This window comes from Bombus terrestris, chromosome 5 (genome assembly GCF_910591885.1).
Source record: "Bombus terrestris chromosome 5, iyBomTerr1.2, whole genome shotgun sequence".
Classification (NCBI taxonomy): domain Eukaryota; kingdom Metazoa; phylum Arthropoda; class Insecta; order Hymenoptera; family Apidae; genus Bombus; species Bombus terrestris.
This window is the reverse complement of record NC_063273.1, coordinates 7382493-7402855: the sequence shown is the minus strand read 5'-3', so window position 1 is coordinate 7402855 and position 20363 is coordinate 7382493. Positions and strand designations below refer to the sequence as shown.

Here is a 20363-nt window from a genome sequence, read left to right as displayed (position 1 = left end):
AAAGGATTCAACGTATCGGTCGTACGGCTGAATGCAGGATAAATTGCTCGACAATGAAGTGCTCCCCCCTCGTTCCCCGCGGCACCAACCGACGAGATTTTTCGTTTCGACCCCGTGCGGCGGAGGGATGCCAGGATACAATGGAATCGTGGTCCGGTCTGTTTGCGTCACGAGAGCTCTCTGCAACTAGGGGAGCCGAGCAACGTGGAAATACGAGAACCACGTCGACGACTGTGACTCGCGCGCCTCTCGTTGTCCATGTTCCACGGAACGAATTCCACAAGCCAGAACGAAGGAAGGGACACACGAGTGTGTCGGACTGCGCCGCGGCGCTTTTCTCCATTAATCATCGACATCGACCCCGATTTGTCAGGATTCTTAAAACGACAGCGTAAACACGCAAGCAAGCAATGGGCCTGCAGGTTCAGAGAGAATAAAACGTAGCCGATAGTCGTTACGATCTTCTCTTCCAACTGGGATATCGATCTTTCGACGGGCCTACCTCATTTTCCCAGTTGCTTCTCGTGTTTAATTTAACGTGAACGTGGTGCGATGATAATAGAAGGATTACGTAAGCTGAAGAGGAAAAATAATCTCGTGTCGTTGGTTGATTTAGAGAGACACAGATTTAAAAGGATAGGCAATAGGTGGAGCGAGGCTGCTGAGAAATTAGAAGGCGTAACAAACGCGAGGTCCTTATCGATCAGCCGGGACGCTTAACTTGGTCCACATCGTTCCAACCTTCTCCTTAAACCCTAACATTATTATCAAAGTCAATAGTTGGCCAAACTATTCGTACAAATACCCTTATGCCGGTGTAATCGAAGGGAGAATGAGACACGGTAGTACGGCGAGAAGGAGCCTAGCTAAGATGATAGAGAAAGGAGAGAGGGTCGCGTTTCAAGAGGGTCACTTTTCTCTCGCTGCTCGTTCGATCGGCCGACAAGATTTGCGATCGCTTTATTAAAAGTTGCAGCTGCTGCCAGTCGATCGACGATGCCCGGTCAAAGTTTATAAACTCGATATCCCTATACTTATTAGCGAGAAACAAGGGAAAGACGAAAATGATAAAAGGAATAAGTTTGCTCTGCGAAAGCCTCTGTCGGAAGTATTTCGATATTCCCATCTCTCTTCTTTCGTCGATACGAACACACTCGCGGAATTTCCTTCTCGCCGTCATACAAGATACTGTATTTGTGCAAAAAAAAGCAAGAACAGAATAGAGGCTTGGTTGTCTTTTTGCAACTTTTAATATCCATCGCGTTAGTGGATGGAAATTCTCGCATTGGAAGGATGAAACGCGCTCGTCTTACGATTTGCCAGATCCGTATTTCTCTTTTCTTCTTCCACTCTCTTCTCCCACTGTATCGTGAAATGTTTAGTTTGAAAAATAATAGCGATTAGGAGGCGACGTCGTGAGAAAACGACCGTTTAAAGAGGGTCCATCGATGAACGACAATCTCGATAGATAAGTCTCAATCTTCTAGTCGTTGTTAACGAGAACACGAAGTTGTTGGTTTACTTGGCTCATAAACCTACATAATGACAAATCGACTATCTCCTTGCGAAATATCTTTACAAGCGATAATATCTTTAACAGCGTAGACTGGTCGGCAGAGCCTATTAGCGATCTAATATCAGGGATAGATGTTATTCGTTTCGCATACCGAGTTAAATACGTTACCAGCCAAAGATAGATCCGTCTCGTCGATCTTAACAAATGACGCCCATTTGTCAAAGATACTTTTTAGCCTAATAAATATTACGCCTGTAGAAATGGTGAAATGTAAAATTAAATCCTACGTCATCCCACACCCTGAATACGCTACGTGTTCTTCGTGACTCAACTAGCGTACATCGCTTGAATTAACACGTCCGAAACCATCTGGCAATAGGACAACAATGAAACAACATATACATAATATGTACCGTGTGTTCCGTGTGGTCATTGAAATCGTATTTCTATCGCATCGTTGATTTACGATTTATTTTCACACAGGACAATGCCACCATTATTCGACCCACAAAGCTGTTCGTCTACGCGAAAAATACCGCTGCGCGTATTTTTAATGGCGGGCTACCATCCGAAGCCAGCATTACTTTTATTTAAAAGTTGCCACGAAACCAGAACGTATTTCAGCCCGCCAAGCGCGCCTCTAAATTCGACGCGTTTGAAAAAAGAAAATTGATAACTCGATCGTAAATTCGTTGGAACGTTGAAAGCCCGCGGAAAGATAGCGTGACAAAATGATCGAGCCAGGGCCAGCGACGTCGTAGCTGAGAAAAGGCCCTCTGAGAGATGAGAAACGTCGAGGGGCATTAATTTACGTCCGAGTTTCGCCAACGTTTCTCTGTTAAAGAATATAAATTCGCGATCTCGCGCCGCGCGGTTAATGGAGCATCGATACTTGAAACGCATAAAGATTAAGCATCGTCTACCACTGTCGCGTTCCTTCTTAAGTCCGACGCTTTTAGTCGTCCGTTCAAATTCCTCGAACAAGTCGGTTTCATCTGTAAATCGTCTAAATTTTTATTGTATTTCCTGCAAATAATACGAAGATCTTATTCTTATGATAGCAGGATTTCCGAAACACAGTCTCAATTTGTACGGTATGTGTCGAAAGCAAGGAAAAAGCGTTTGATCAGAATGAAAAGTCAAGAAATCGATATATGAAAATTATTATTTCCATCTCGATCTACTTATTCCGATCTACGTAATTGTATTTCAGCCTTATTTCATCCACCTAAATAAACTATTTCTTATCGCATCGTACACAATTGAACATCTATTACGTTTAATTGTAACTGCTGCAAGTGAAACCACTTTAGAAGCGACTTGTACACAGTGCAAGAACCTCTCCGCGTCCAGTTGCAAAACTCTCGGCGAACAGCCAGACTTCGGCGTGACTATCGAGGCAGCAATATTACCGATATTTTATCATAGACGTTTCAAACTAGACCCGATACGTGCAAGTGCCACGATATGGACAATAAATTAGAGATGGACGTTCCATCCAGTGCGTATTAATTCGTCGACCGCGGCACTTGAACGATTCGGGGGAAAAACCAAAATTCGCGAGCCACGTTCACGCGTTCCACGGTGCGACGTTTGAACGAGGATCCGGGACAAATATCAAAGAAGAAAGTATATCACGTGCAATTTTCCTAAAACTTGATGAAGATCCGAAGCGAGTGAAAGTAGTCTCTGGTTCGGCTCAAATATCCTGGACATTTATTCCTTTGTGTAATCACACACGGTGACGTTCAAGTTGATAGTGCGGATGTCCAGAACGATATTCCTATTTCTCGTAAGTATAGAAATCATTTATCCTCTCTTCCGTTTACTTAGATATCGCGCTGACACTTAGTAAAGCACAAAGTTTCGGCGTAACCTTTGCAATTTTCTTGCAATACCTCAACCGAGTCGCGATTGCGAATGGATTTTATTAAAAGAATAGGACATCCGGTATGAAAGTTTACAGGAGAACAAAATTATATAGCAAATTAATACAATATCTTCTTGACACGTAACAATCAAAATTACAGGATGGTTTGAATCGCTTTTTAAAACTGCCCTTCAAGGAAAAAGAGAAATTTTCAATTGGAAATCATCCTCTATCGATTTCGGAATTGTTATATTTATTTACATTTATATCATTCACTTACAGACTGGTCGATATCATCGATAATATAATAAGAAGAAAATCGGAAAAGCCGCATTGTGCGCCGGGCCAGCACGTAACTGCATTTATCGACCAAATAATTCGCCGCTTCGTACAGTAACGCTTCGTTAATAATTTCCAGCGGCCACGTGAGCAACCGTGAAGCAAAATGCTCGCGGATCCGCGATGTTCGCGCGCCGAAATTCGATTAACGCGGCTGATAACTCCGGACAAAGACAGGTGCAATCTCAGCGGCGCGATCGCTCAATGAGAGTAATTAATGGCCACGTCTGGACCTGCATCGTAACGATAAAACTCAAACGCGATAGATTGTGAGAATGGTGTATAACAGGTCGAAGAAGAACGACCCCGGGATAGAAAGTGAAACGATTTCAGATAAAGGCAAGGATAGAACGGAAGGAAATGGCAGAGGAATAAAGACAAAGAAACGAAACGTGATGGGAAGAGGTGACGGATCGTAAATACGTTTGGCGGGGTGGTATTACAGTTGAAGAATTTGCGGGCGGAGATGGAAACCGCGTGGTCGATACCCTGACCAACTTTATCTCGTAATTCGTTACTAACTGCCGTTTTTTATGAGACCTATTTCACGGCTATCGGACATGCTGCGATAACGAGCTGCAATTGCGAAGCTGGACGTGTAGAGTGCCGAATACACCCGATATCCCCGATTACCTTCTCTGGCGATCGATGGACAGATTAATTTTTTGCCACACGCAACTCAACGCGTGGGTAGCAAATTTTCGCGATTGCGAGTTATGGTATTCTTCCAAACTGTTGAATTTCTCAAGTTTCGTTGCACGAAAATTACCTTTAACGTATCTTGTAATAATAGTTACTCTTCGATCGCAAACTTTCCTATTTAGAAATATTTATTGTTGAAAGATATCATATGTCAGATACGTACGTATTGCGCAACAGATCAATCGCTACACTCGCACGGTTAGTCTGAAATTTCCAGGAATTGCTACACATTGCCACTGTTTGTCAGGACGTTTACATCTACAGATATCTGGTCATCCGAATGTCTGAACATCGTCATTTATAAATGGCTCGCTCAGAGACCATGCTGATCAACCCTGAGAATTGTTTCTTTTTCAATTCACCTTGATGTTTACTGTTCACCATATATCAGATACACACGTATTGCACAACAGATCAATCGCTACACTCGCACGGTTAGTCTGGAATTTCCAGGAATTACTACACAGAGACATTGTCACTGTTTGTCAGGACGTTTACATCTACAGATATCTGGTCATCCGAATGTCTGAACATCGTCATTTATAAATGGCTCGCTCAGAGACCATGCTGATCAACCCTGAGAATTGTTTCTTTTTCAATTCACCTTGATATTTACTGTTATTTCAACCATCGACATACTTATCTTTCTTCTCTTTTACGTGGGTAAATCCTCATGGACACCCCGCCGCTCTTCTGGGAGCGGTGTCGCACATTTACTTCTGGTGTCGGACTCTCACCGACTAAAACCCCACGGTGGCCTACCTAACGCTTGAGAGGAGTGCTCCGGGATCTCTTTCGAATTGCTGCCGGAGCACTCCTGCGTCTTCTCCCTTTCAAACTATCGACATACTGCATGTAGAATGACTCCTTGTACGGTAGAACCTCGCTCATCCGCACCTCGTTCATGCAAACAAATTCAAACGCAACTTCCGATATACGAACTCCTAAGTGAGTCTCTATTATCCCAACTATCCGGCTATGCGAACTACCGTGACCCTCGAACTATTCGGACAAACGAGGTTCTACCGTAGTAAAATAAATTCATGAGGTCAAACCGCCTATCTTTTAAAACGCTAAATGCAATTATGTATTAATCTAGACATCTTTTAAACACGCTGTTTAAACATTCAGCGAATTTCATCAAAAACGAAGCAGACATTGGCTACTAACAGAGGCTGAGGTATCTTTGATGGAACAGAAACGGCTAACTGATAACTGTACTAATAACTTTGATTAAATTGTATAGATTAGTCGAAGGATCAGTTTGCCTGTAACGTAGCTGCTACAAATTTATTTCGGGGTCATTACACCGATAAGATGTTATTGCTCGGTGATCCTTGCGGATGCTGGGGGTGGCGGGTCACATTTGCGGCTCCTGCAGCGACCGTACATCCGTGTCGCGATGCATACGTGCGATGCAGACGATGCGGAATGCGGCATGCGGCGCGTCACAGGGCCGTACACGGTCGCTGGCGCGAATTACCCCGCAGAAAGCAGCGGAGGAGCGGAAAGGATGTTTCTAATCAGCCTGTTCGTTAATCCGAATTGCCGCCCGTGCGTTCCCATTGTTTTCGGGAAATTATGGAAGCGGAAATAGGTCGCAGCTCTCGCACACCGCGCGCGTACGTTGTATCGACAAAATCTCCCCTTTCGAAGCTCACTTTCGACGAATCCTTCTCGTTACGCAACGCACGATGCTGACGCGCACATCGTGCCCATGTGATTATCTTAATTATTACATTACACAGACCTTTCGTTTAATTACATGTACATGGATTTTATTTAATTTCCATTTCACTCGGTTTCACGCACACGAAGTTCATTAAAAACTAAGGCTGCGTAACAGCTTAGACTTTTCTTAATAGACGTATCTCTGTAAAGACTATAACACGATATCGCGCGCTTATCTTTGGCTTAGATTATTCCTTGTACCCGGTTTCACCCCTTTTGCATAATTAATAACGTTCATTGGCAAGCTAAAGTGGCGCAAATCAAAATTGAACTATCTCCAGTTTCGATCCTTAAGAGTGTCATCCATTTAGCTTCGTAATTAATTCATTTTAATTTTATCATCTGTCGCGACAGGTTTTCGTAACCTGAGTAAATACAGCGAATCTTTACGAAAATTGATCCTCAGCTATCGATTTGCCAAGTTACAAATCGACAGTTTGCGGACTTCTCGAACGCAATTCTACGCTTTTACATCTCGCGTAGACTGTTTATTCGTAGGATATTTTCCTAAAATCGATGCGTTAACTATCGCCGCTTGAAACAAACGTCCCTTCCTGATACGAGATAAAACGTGGAAGGATCGTAGTCATATTTTAATAGCGACGAACACGTTCACCGCATAGCGTTAATTAATTCGTATCTTACTTCGTATCTTAGCAGAAGACGCCGTTCCTCTATTAAAACGAAAAAACAGATAAAAACGATAACTTTTACGTTATTACGTACAACCGGTGGCAATAAATAAGGGTGTAAAGTGGTGTACAATTAAAGAGCATAAAGCTGTCCGCGGATTCCGCGATCCGTAATTAAGAATTTTGTCATTTGACGGCGCGTAGAGGGTGTGTTATAATTTAAGCCATAAATAATTCATGCGTTTGCACGCGGCAATGGCCTGTTATTATGGTGGACAAACCAGGTGAGGGGTTATGTCGGATGAATTATGAATATTCAGTGGAGTTCGCACGTCGTATGTTTCTGTCTGGCCTGGTATTAATCTTTGGAATTACTCGTAATCGAATTTTTCTTTCACCTCGTCCTATCGTACGAGATTTGACGGAGGATCGTGGCGTCGCGTGATTACAAAAAGTAATACGGTTTCGTTAAACAAAGCACCAACATACCATAGAGTAGAATTTTGGATCGTAAAATATGGCACCATGTGTCGGGGAATTAATTTTATTGAGAGCAGAGACGCGCACCAGCTACAACGCGTAATTGCAAAAAATGTTACGAATCTGTTGAATAAAGCTGCGCGAATTTGGGGGCCGTAAAAAAAGGAAATTTATACGTTGCGTGATGGAAAAAAAATAGAAAAGGCGTAGAATGAAAAAGTTGTAAATGACTGACAAAAGCAACGCGTGATGTTGCATAGAATCGTCATTGTAAACGCATTATCGCTTCCTGTTGATTTCAATTCTGAAAACGGCAAAATAATCTCATTCCGGATAACGAAATGCAGCTTCGAACCTGTCAGATTTCCATTTCACCCCGCGTATAAATCGATCCTGTCTGATTTTATTATTCGCTGCATCAAACTCCAACTACATTATCATCTTCTGTCGGCCTCAATTGATCGACTTTAATCCCCTCGTATTACGCGAAATCGCAGATGACGGTATAATTGTTTACATCCAACCAACTGATTGAAACGTGAAAATGGTGGAATCGGCTCGGTACGCGTTTCTCCTTCTCTCTCGATCGTTCGCGTGATCAATTTTTCACGGAATTTGTATATTCCGCCGGGTAACTTGCAATAAGAAGAACTTGACGACAGTCGTCAAAAGATCGAGCAAATTAGCGATAAAAACTGCGACCGATATTACTTCTTTCCAATTAATATATTAATAATAATATCGATGTATCGAACTTCTTTCCGATTAATATATAAAAATATATAATCCGTGTAAAGGAAGGATAAAATAAAAATTGCTTCGTTTAAAAATTATTCAAAGGCAATCTCGATCTTGCATGAAAGATACGCCGAACTTACGATTCCAAGTTGCTCGAAAAATATAATTCCCAGATATTTCCCTAGCTTCGGAAGAACATAGTTATGATAAATCACTGACGGAAAGCGGACGAGAAAGTTTGTTTTCCTCCTGTTAGGCAGAGAAGAGGAAGTCGGAGGAAATAGGCGAATCGACTAAACCGCGGATATTAGTTCTCGTTAACTAGCCGTCTGGGAATTGGAAATTTATCGGAAAACGAGAGGATAGAGATCGTCGTGCCGGCCAATCCCGATAGTTTTCACGTCCGGAGATTCATCGTACAAGTTGACAACATACGAGCCCGGATAGAAGTTGCACGTAGCCTCGGCTGAACTTCAAGTTGCGTCCAAGTTTAGCTCGGTCGCGTTATATCCACGTGCATACCGGTGTAAACAGAAGCAACTTGCAGCATACTAAGCCTGGACGTACATCATCGTGCGCGATTCCACGTCTCTGTCGCGCTTGCTTCCCATACAGTCTATCTTAAGAGCAATTGTCAACGCGCTGTCATACGTAAGACACGAACATCTAAGAAGTGGCCTAAAAGTTTCTACCGTCGCAGAGGAAGTCGTTACAACGTATACGACAAAGTAACACGAGAAAATGACAGACCATCGAAATAAATGAACGTATGAATTTGTCGGATGTTAAATCGGGCAGCTGTATCTTTTATCAATTTGTTTAATCTCGTTAGACAAACAGGTACGCGATTAACACTCGATTCTGAAAAAACAAAGGAATTTTCAATGGAGAATCACTCGCAGTATCGACTGAAAGTTCACGACTTTGTCTAATATCTGCACGAAAGTATTAAACAATTTATCGAATATCCTCGTAGCAAATTATTTATGTAAATTCGACCAATTCGACGTCAACGGGAGTCGTAAATTCCCGTTACGATTATAATAATCGATGCCGCGAGTAGATCGATCCCCTGATTTCCGTTAAGACAATAGGGATGGTTGAAATGATATAACTCCGTGATTAACAGTGTTATAACTTATATATTTTCCAACAACTTCGTATAATCACACATACTAGTAACGTCGCTGAGTATGAGGATTGCCTTGATCTTGCTCAGATTCTGACTGCCAATCTGATAGATGAAGGCTCTCGCGTCGTAGTAGACGTAGCGATTGATCAGATCCGAATTTGACTGAATCGAATCGACAGAATCAACCGAATGAATAGACGTCGACTGCTTGACCTCGACCGTCTAACTTGACTGAGTGACTTGAACTGACTGACTGACTGACTGACTGACTGACTGACTGACTGGAACTGACTGACTGAACTCCCTTGTATGTCTGCCCTTTAGGGATGCGAACTAGTAGAGTTGACTCTCTTGGTGGCGTAGAAGCAGTAGTAGCAGTAGTAGCAATAGGAGCCGTAAGAGCCGTGAGAGAGCTATGGGAGCTAGACACTGCGAGAGCTATGGGGACTCTAGGTACCGTGAGAGCCGTTAGAACAGTATGAACTCTCCATCGGACCCATAGAAACTCTCCGTCGGACCCATAGAAACTTTCCGTCGGACCCAAAGGAACTTTCCGTCGGACCCATAGAAACTCTGAAGTACGTTCTGAGGTGATTACGGAGGAAAGACACCTACCTAAACACCCTACCGGCATGACTCGTGGGAAAATCCGAACATTTCTATTATATAAATGCCTGGTTTTCCCTATCATATAATTACCAGTTTTTCCCGTTATAACTACCAGCTTTCTCCGTAATCTTTAAGAAGGTTCAATAGGTTCAATAGACCTAAGGACATTTTTAAGTACCAGCTATAAACCGAAGTTACTTGCAGGATTCAAGGTTCCTGCAAGCTAATGAGACTCGGTTTATGGTGGGGCCTTAGGTTTATTAGGGTTTTTCTAACGATGCTTGGGCCTTGACGGTCGGACAATAAAGAACGTCGCGCGGACCTAACAATTTCTATTTGTATATTTGCATTTATATGAAAAAAGAGGAAAAAAGCTGTCTTTCTTGCACATTCGGAAAGTTGATTCTATATTTTTTTATTTTGTATTTGTTAAAGGTGCTCAAAGAACTCTCCACGTCCTCCACAACTCGGAGCAGCCAGCGTCAGCCTTCGCGATTCTAGAATCAGGGAACAAAGTGGTGCCGCTGATAGCGGATGGTCTGTTCGATCTCTTAATGTACAAGATGTCGAGCGTCTACACGAACAAAATGCAAAAGATGGAATCGAAGGGTCCGCGATTCGAGATCGGCGATTTCTGCGTGAAGCTCGGCAGCGTGACGATTAATCAGAATTTCAAAGGCGTTCTGGTCGAGGTAAGCGATATCTACAAGGGGAACCAAATGAGATTGATGGATTCTAAGCGATCTTTAATCCCGAAGGAAGCTAATTAACCCCGAAAATAACGGAGAACTGCGAAACGAAACGACGTCTTTTCCATTTCTTCGCGGTGGCAGAGTTCCGTAACTTTTCATAGCAGGCAGAGAGAACTTTCGGCCAGATAATCGGTTGAATTAATAATCGCGGCAGATGTCTAGCACGGGTGATATTCGCGAAACTCGTTACCAGGCTAGCCGACTGCCGCGTTGCCAAGGGATTGCGAAGGATCACGCCAGCTAATTAACTCGCGATTAAACTTGGAAACCGGCGAAATAGCCTGCGCTACTTCACAACGGCTTGTCGATCACACGACGATCGCAGTAATATCGATCGACAGTTTTAGCCCACCGTGAGATTCGTTGTACACGCGTGAATTACCTCTGTTCGTTACGAGCGTCACCAAAGGCGGACCTTCCTTTTCTATTTCGATCGAGCTTCCATGAAACTTCGATTAAATGCTCGTGAAAGCGCGCGGACTATCGAGAATATTGGAAGGATTCGATTTGTACGATCAATTGGCCGCAGATGATTGCCTGCGACTGCAATATCGCGTCGAGTGACAACATCGAAATATCACACGTTTGTCCACGAAAGAATATTCCAACGCTTGCAGATAAATTTTATGAATATACAACGTTACGTGTCTTCGTAGGAAACGTTAAGAGATTTCGGAAAAAAATACGAAGCATTAAAATACCGTCACGTGGATAGAGCTTCTCTTTTAAATTGAAAGTGCATCAGGTTTGAGCAGAGATTTAATAAAAATTGAATTTCTGTAGAACGCGTTTCGGTTCCTCTCGACTCGTTTCTGACCGCCGCGTTTCATACCGTCGCACACGAGGATTTCGTTCGCCTGATACCGCAAACGCGTTTCTGTGAAATTCTAGCTGCGAACGTACGATAGGTGCGCTGGATAGGTGAATCGATACGAGAAAATATCACAAAATTTGCGGTAAAATACCGGAATCTCGTTTGAAAGATTTTCGAAAATATGCCCCCTCGATGCTCCGAGTTATAAAAGAAATCTTCTTTAATTAAATACGCTTCTTGTTTGAATTACTGCTATCATCTAGAATTCAATTAGCTCGGAAAATTAATTAAACGGCATTCGGGCAAATTCTAAGTTTAAAGAATTCAACTTTTGAAATTTGCATTATTAACCATCTGATTTTCTTTAATATTATTTAATAAATCTCGTTGTAAAAGAAGTTGAAACAACGATGATTATTCCACCTATCGTAAGCAGAGTTTTTAACGCGAGAATGTTTCTCGGTCATCGGACGTCGCCTCGCAATAGCGTGAAAATGCTGTAACTTCCGTTCTACAAGGTGGACCAACGATGTGGTCCTTCGACCGATCCACCAGCCATTTATATCGGTAACAGCGCTGTTTGTACTCTACCACGACGTCGAATATGTTACGATAAAACCCCTGTTCCCCCATTAATTTCACTCGAGAAAATACCACACCGTAGAACCGTACTAACTCACGCTCCTCCGCGTCACCATCTTCCTTGTTTCTACGTTCTTTCGCGTTCCCTGCGACGCAAGAAAAACCGTCGCGCGTACATGCTTACTTCTTTATAAAAAGATGATCCTATGGTCGTTGCGGTTTTCACGACCTGTAAACTTGTTGATGTTTCTTAATTTACGATTTGGAAAGTTTATACGTTTAAAAAACTATGAATAAAATGATAGGAAATTTATAGCTTCGCAATGTCTTAGCTTCGTAATTTTTGCAATTTGTTAACTTTGACTTCGTAACTTCTCAATTTGTAAGCTACGACTCGACAGCTTGCCGATCTCCGAGCTCTGAATTCGCAACTTCCCGGTTTCTAAGTTTTGAATTCGTAATTTTCCAATTTCTAAACTCTGAATCCGTAAGTTGCCGATCTCTGAGCCCTGGATCCGTAACTTTCCCATTTCTAAGCCTTAAATTCTTTTTAAATGACTTTTAAATTTCTTTTCAAATCACAAATTGATAAGCAAAGATGGAATAAAAATGGGCATTGTCGTCGTTTCGCCTTCGGTCGGAGGTTTCCAGCAATCCGTTGAATACTACTACGATCGATTTCGATGAACATGATACCTGCAGCTTCCTTTGACGTAGCTGAGCATGATCTTGATCGGCGAACGCGAAGCAAAGAGAAACGAGCAACGAAAAGAGCGAATGGTTCACGGCCCCGATCGATTCTTCTCGCAAACTCCATTCAGAGGGACGTTGTTTCAATTTCTTTGAATTTCAATTTCGATTTCACGTTGGTAACATAATACTCTGCGACATTTACACGCTTTCACAATATCTTTTATGTTCTACGATTTTGCTACGATAAAAGATGAAATATTTCACCTTTCTGTCACCACCTTCTTTATTGTACGTTTAAATCAGCCTCATTTGCAGTCAAATCAAATCAGCCTGTTAATCATAACACACCACGAGGCGCTTTCGATCAGAGAATTACTTGCTAAACAAGTTCGCGCAGCAAGAAAAGCGTGTCGGTGGTTGACGTATGCCGCAAACCGGAAGACGTTCCCTCGAGCGTTCGCGCTTTCTTCGAGCCGGAGATATCCTGTCGTCAGGGCGAGAAACAAGCTTAACTTTCGATTGCGTTAATCACGTCCTGTTATCGTTTCTTTCGACTTGCATTCTGTTTCTTTACTTTTTCACAGATTTCCTCTTTCCGTCGTTTCGATTGCGCCTGGAAATAATTTCTCTGAAAATAAGAAATATCGAAGCAACATAAAAGAATCGTCGTGAAAAGTGGAAAAAGGTACATCAAGTACCGTGTACTTGTTGATTATTTCTGAACATATATTGAATAATTGGTTTCCATGTTTCATAGGTGGAATATAGACCCTGCGTGGTTCCCGGCAGTGCATGGGAATTGATGCGTGAATTTTTACAAGGATTCCTCGGATCTACCGTGTCCAATCAAGCACCGCAGTATTTGCAGGTAATTTAATGAATAACATGCTTTTTCGGAGAGACAGCGTGCGTCAACACTGTTTGCTTTCGACAGTCAACGATGTTCTCCGCTGAAAAAATAATTCAAGTTTCTCGTCTTTTTATAGAACCGAATGAACGATATTTATCAACCATTGGATACGATACAACAGTATCTGGAGCATTTCGGTCAGTATAGAAAAGCCACTGGTGTAATTTAAGGAAATTTTTAATTTATCGTTCTTTGTATCGAAATGATCCGTATCAAGGTCTCGTCGATAATTTTAATGATCATTTGGTAATTTTATGCTACAAAATCTTACTGATAATCTACTTCTGTAACAATAAATTTCACTTAACAAAATATGTCTTATTCTTATCACAAACTCTATTAACAAAATCCTTATTATTTTAATTAACAAAATTATGAATATGATCTACTCTTGCCTCTATATGCCATATATGTATGTATGTATGTATGTATTTACATTTTAGCATTAAATTAAAAAATATATATGCATGAATATGTACCGTATACACATAGTCTTTATCAAGTAGTATTCTTGACAGAAACCAGTTACCGACGGAGCCACCTCATTGCCAGTTATTACCAGTCATTGAATAAATATATGCATTGACTAAGGATAGAATAAACGTAACATTAAATGGTATGTTATATCTCGGAACATACAAATTATCACAGACGACTCGTCAGTGATTATAGCAGCAACCTACAGAATAGACGTGACTTTTGTAACATCAGCTTACCAACATCTTGCTGTTTTACCGATATAATTACTAAGAACTTCTGTATCTATCGCCGCTCGTTTAAACACCCGAGATATGCGAACGCGAGCCCTGATATCAGCAATCATCAAAGGAGAATTGTACCTTCGCGTAGAGTCAGGGCTGGCGCAAGGCAGATTCAGCGCGTTTGCCGGAATCTCGTTTACGCGTACATCGACGATTTCCTAATTTAGATAACGGCCAATACTCATCGATATTTTTGTATAAATATCGCCTTCACAGACCATATTCTTACTTGCTATTGTACATTCGACTAGAATACATCTCAGTTTGTTAGTCAATTAATTGACATTTTAACTTGTTATCTCTAAAACTCAGACAGAAAGCATCTCAGAACGTTTTGTGTAAAGTTGTTATAAAAGGAAAAGTAAAGCATATCAAATTTGACAATAATTTTGTATTCCGTACATGGTATTATTCTGTGATAAATATTTATCCTAGAAATGTCAAGACTTTAAAAAAAAATTATAAAAAAAAATTACGGACATAGAAGAACACTGTTCAGTGTGCGATAAACAAGAAACTTTGGCAACTAAAAACGGCATGGAAACACATGAAAAGCTATTTACAACCGAATCAGAGTTGAATATTATAAGCATTTACGTAAGGGCAAAAAGGAAAGAAATAAATACAAGTCCCAAACCTGGCAGGACATCAGTTCGTAATATCTTTAGGGATATGCTAAACGGCATATTATGAAAGGACAAATAAAGACGGCATTTTATCTTATCATTGATCACTGTATAGGGGATCATGTAATAAAATGTATGGAAGAAGAAACATTTAGGGTATTGGGGACTAAGGAACTAGATGCAACAAAACTAGATGCATTTTTCGCTCTGCTATATGTTATATGCTATATAAAAAATTTAGACGTCTGATATTTGTGGAATAAAATTTGGAGACCTGCATTTTTTCAAAAACAATGAACAGAAATGACTTAAATTAAGAGGTTTATACGATTTGATAAGAAGAGCGAAGGAAGTTAAGGAAGGAAGTGTTAAAAACCCCTAGCACTAAAACAGTTAAAGAGGATCTGAACGTAACGACTAATTAAAATTAATGATACAAATATATTTAGTAGAAAAAGTTAATTTTATTGTATCTCACATATTAACGAAGATGAATATAAATATTATCCAATTAGCTATTTCATTGTTGTTAATCCAACTGTAAATAAAAAGAGATTGATTTAGATATAATATTTAATCGTTATATATATTAGAAATATATCTGTACACATAAAAGGATTCAAATTTTATACCTTTTTAAAGCCAATATCGGCAGCATATTCCCGAAAACATTGGCGACAAATGTTCAGTCCATATTTTCGTATTAATCCGTGCCTGTTGGCACAAGCACGACTGTAAAATAACACAATATGATTAATTACACATTGAAAGAACACTATTATAAATAGACTACGGCAGTCTAATAGTAAGTTATAAATGCTATGCATAATATATACTACATTGAGGTTATGTTCGAACAATGTAAAAATATTTTTAAGCAAAATATGAATTTTTTTAAATTATAGTGATAATAAAGTAATTCATATTTTTAAATTATCTTAAACAACATACACTAAAAGCTATAAAAATATCTTCTTTTACTTGAAAAACATAAACGTGGACACATGGCCTATTGCATACATGCAATTCATATTTTTAATTTTTTATTTAGTAATTCATATTTTTAAATTATCTTAAACAACGTACACTAAAAGCTATAAAAATATCTTCTTTTACTGGAAAAACATAAACGTGGACACATGGTCTATTGCATACATGCAATCCATATTTTTATTTTTTTATTTAGTAATTCATATTTTTAAATTATCTTAAACAACGTACACTAAAAGCTATAAAAATATCTTCTTTTACTGGAAAAACATAAACGTGGACACATGGCCTATTGCATACATGCAATTCATATTTTTATTTTTTTATTTAGTAATTCATATTTTTAAATTATCTTAAACAACGTACACTAAAAGCTATAAAAATATCTTCTTTTACTGGAAAAACATAAACGTGGACACATGATCTATTGCATACATGCAATTCATATTTTTAAATTATCTTAAACAACGTACACTAAAAACTATAAAAATATCTTCTTTTACCGGAAAAACATAAACATGAACACATGGTCTATTACATACATGCATGTAACTTTATGATATAAATTGATTTGTCTACAATTTAAAAATATAATACAAAATAGTAATACTTACCAGGATCTGGATCCTTGACCATATTTTCTCGGATGTGAATACCAAATATTTTGGAAACCCATTTTTTAGATTACTGAGCAACTTTGTAAACAAGCAACTGTACAACTCTGCCTCTAAAATCGAAATGGCAAGAAATGACCAGAAACCTCTACGACGCAACGTTAGGCTACACTACGCGTACACTAGCGCACTCTACTACTGTTACACTAGCGTACTCTAGAACGATTCCCGCCATTGCTTGAACGTTATTCAATATAAACATCACATAACATCAAAAAGAACTTGTACTTATTACATGTCTTTATTGTTATAATATACATATATACTATTATTATTATTATTGAACCGCGGATATTTATGCAATTTTATACTTTTATGGATCGTCATTTATAACAGTGGAACTTAGCAGAGATTTTTTCACATTGTAAGTATCCTGAACTTCTTTACATTTTTAAGTTTTCTATAAATACATAAAAACCCGCAGTCTAATTTTTATATAAAAATATGTACATATAGACAGGGCCGACGCAAGGCAGATTCAGCGCGTTCGCCGAAACCCAATCCCGCATTTTAAGAGGCCCCGCGGACTACAAAAATTACCCAATTAAAAAACACCGATTTTGATTAACTTTTTATAGAATGATGATACCATTAACAGATGCAAGACATTTTTTTAATAGCGATGATTCAGTTTAAAAGGGTAACAAAAATCATCGAAGTTCAGTGTAACTTCATAAAGTCCTCATATCCTGGAAACTACTTTGGATAAAAAAAATTCAGGCGCTTTCAGAGAAATGTACTTTTTATAGAAATTAAACTACATCAATAGTTCTTTGCAAAAGTCATACACGATTACAGATTTCGTAGTTTCATTGAATTTTTTGCCCCTTGAAAGTGAATTATGGATGCGAAAAAATATTACCTGGATGTGTTTAAAAAATTGTTTAAAAAAAAATAGAGATTAGACTCACCCAATTTTGGAATTTACGAGTTTGAATTTTACGAGTTTGCACCAGGATTACGATTTTAATCAGTTGCAGAAGTATACGATTCTGTACTTTCTTTGCAAACTATCCTATTATACATCTTATTTGTAATTTCATAGGAAAATATAGTTTCGATTCAAACCACTACTATACTGAATCGATAACGTCTCATGCAACATGAAGAAGAATTGCATATCAGATCTATTTTATTGCCTATGGTCTAGTCTTCGATGTTACCGTAGAAATCTACATTGTGAAAGTTATAGTAGCGACATCTAAGAATAATATCTTAAACACTTTACAGCATATTATCAGTAAAACATTGCAAATTAATAAACATACATTTCTTAACATATAAGAAATTCTTATTAATTTTATATATATATTAATTTTTTAACTACTTTAAATAAATTCTATTTGCATCAATTTTTTATTTTCTACGCAATCTATAAATGCCATTTTCGGTGTTAACCCCTTCCCGTACTTTGGCGAGTCAGACTCGCGATATTTATGTTTGGGCCAAAATCTTCATCGCGAGTCTGACTCGCTAAAGTACGGGAAAGGGTTAATTAATGTTAACATATTTTACAAATACTTTTGTCGTAAGAACTCTTACATGTATGTTTCAGACACAAAAATAACATAAATGTCGTTTTGTGATCGTCTTATTTCTACGTCAACTTTAGCATCTTTACATTTAAATTACATGTATTAATGACGTACAGAATAAATATGAAAAATGATACAATGTATTTACAAAGGAAATATCATCAATATAAATTGTTGCAAATATAAATATTTTGAAATGTTAAAGAATATAAGTACTGACAATTTTCAATAATATCATGAATGTCATTTTAGAAATTATACGTGAAAAAGTTCATTGGTCATCAGAAAAAAATTGAACTTTGTACAATTGGAATTAAACGATCACAGCGCTGTATTATACATTTCTCTCTGACCTGGCCGTAAGCGCAGTATGTAGTGTAGTGTTCTGGAAGTAGTAGTGGTCGTTCAGTTCTTTACACAGTGGAGTTACGAAATCTTTATTAATTAATAAAGAATTATTATATATCAACAATGGAGGTATTTATTATATGTATAAATATATATATATATATATGTATTAAAATCGATAATAAACGAGTTCTTATTTAAAAGAATCTATAATTCAATGTACCTTTTTTATATTTTTAGATTCAAATATTGACCGCGAAGTCATCAAAATTCATAGCAAATGTATCCGTAAGTAAATGAACAAGTAAAAATGAAATAAATATTTTCATACATTATTATTTGTAACTTACAACGAATATATTAAACTTATCAACCATTACTTTTATGTAATAGATAATGTATGCGATATTCAATAATTCATAATAGTCTGATTAATATGCATGAATTTCTAGCGATATACATAAACTTGAATTTCTAATACAAAAGTTTTCTTAAATGACGTATTTTACTTTACATTTTTATAGGTGAAACCTACTACAACCATACGAGAAATTAAAGAAGAATTATTTAAACTAAAAAAAGCACCACATGTTCACAGACAATGTTTAAGGCTAGATACTAAGGGAAAGGCTTTATCTGATTCAGATACATTGAAGAATTTATCTATTTCTAGTGGTGGAAAATTATACTTTAAAGATCTTGGACCACAGATTAGTTGGAAAACTGTATTTTTAGTGGAATATGCTGGTCCATTATTTCTATATTTATGGATATATCAACGTGCATGGATTTTTTATGGTGATGCAACTGCGTCTGAAATTAATAATGTAGTCCAGTAAGTTTATTTAACAAATTCTTCTTAATAAATTTTATCCTAATATTTCATTACCTTTTTTTCTTAGATGTCGAATGAAATAATGATGAGAGATTAATTATTGTGTAAATATAAGTTACAGTTGAATTATCAGTATGTTACTTTTAAACTGCTATATAGCTGTATGAAACTAGTTATGATGTTTATAAAATATTAACACAAAACCAACAAGAATAACTATATAGAGTTAGAATATTAAAACCTAAAATTGTAAATTTGATTTCAGTGTGGCAGCAGTTTGTTGGTCTATACATTATGCAAAAAGACTTCTAGAAACATTGTTCGTACACCGTTTCAGTCATGCAACAATGCCACTGCGCAATCTCTTTAAAAACTGTTCATACTATTGGCTGTTTGCTATGTATGTAGCATACCATGTAAATCATCCTTTGTATACAGCTCCGAATCAAATGCAGTTTCTGACCGGACTAGTAATATTTGCACTTTGTGAAGTGGGAAACTTGAGTATTCATGTGGCTCTAAGAAATTTAAGACCAGCAGGAAGTACTGTAAGAAAAATACCAGTACCCACTGGCAATCCTTTTACTATATTGTTTAATCTTGTATCATGCCCAAATTATACTTATGAGATTGGCAGTTGGATTGGTTTTACTATCATGACCTCATGTTTGCCAGGTATAAATATACTTCTTATTCTATCAGTAAAATACTGAATATAATGTATACTATATGTAACTATCATATTCTTTCAGCTGCTCTCTTTACCCTAGCTGGTGCATATCAAATGACTATATGGGCATTAGGAAAACATAAAGCGTATAAGAAAGAATTTTCCCAATATCCAAAAAATAGAAAATCTATCATTCCATTTGTTCTTTAAATAAGGCAATATTAATTTAAGAAAATTGTGTTGGTAATTATTATTATAACATTTCTTTGTTCCAATTTGTTAATAATATTTCTTTTCCTTAAATAAATAATTTACGATAGGAAAACGATTTAATAATATACTACACATAACACACATAACTTACATACATAACTTATATAAAAAAAATTTATTTAGTATTTATAATTTTCACTTACTCGTGGTA

The 20363-nt window shown here is 38.0% G+C and overlaps 3 protein-coding genes across 5 annotated transcripts in view; 2 read left to right on the top strand and 1 right to left on the bottom strand.

The window, feature by feature from the left end:
* The window catches only part of LOC100644602 (mediator of RNA polymerase II transcription subunit 20), a 154357-nt gene extending 140545 nt beyond the window's left edge, over positions 1-13812 (top strand). For all 3 annotated transcript variants that reach the window (XM_048406208.1, XM_003395462.4, XM_048406209.1), the window contains 3 exons: positions 10185-10441; positions 13348-13458; positions 13577-13812. In XM_048406208.1, coding sequence (XP_048262165.1) covers positions 10185-10441; positions 13348-13458; positions 13577-13669 — 461 coding nt within the window. In that variant the 3' untranslated portion in view covers positions 13670-13812. The remainder of the gene's footprint in view (positions 1-10184; positions 10442-13347; positions 13459-13576) is intronic.
* Positions 13813-15513: 1701 nt separating this feature from the next.
* Positions 15514-16656, bottom strand: LOC100646020 (40S ribosomal protein S29). Its single transcript, XM_012308561.2, has 2 exons — positions 16492-16656; positions 15514-15619 (listed from the first exon to the last, which is right to left on the bottom strand). Exons 1-2 carry the CDS (start codon positions 16551-16553, stop codon positions 15514-15516), a joined length of 168 nt encoding a protein of 55 aa, XP_012163951.1. The 5' UTR covers positions 16554-16656.
* Positions 16657-17971: 1315 nt separating this feature from the next.
* Positions 17972-20264, top strand: LOC100644169 (very-long-chain enoyl-CoA reductase). Its single transcript, XM_020863071.2, has 6 exons — positions 17972-18095; positions 18339-18563; positions 18675-18722; positions 18959-19269; positions 19535-19944; positions 20022-20264. Exons 2-6 carry the CDS (start codon positions 18558-18560, stop codon positions 20147-20149), a joined length of 903 nt encoding a protein of 300 aa, XP_020718730.1. The 5' UTR covers positions 17972-18095; positions 18339-18557; the 3' UTR covers positions 20150-20264.
* The last annotated feature ends 99 nt before the right edge of the window (positions 20265-20363 follow it).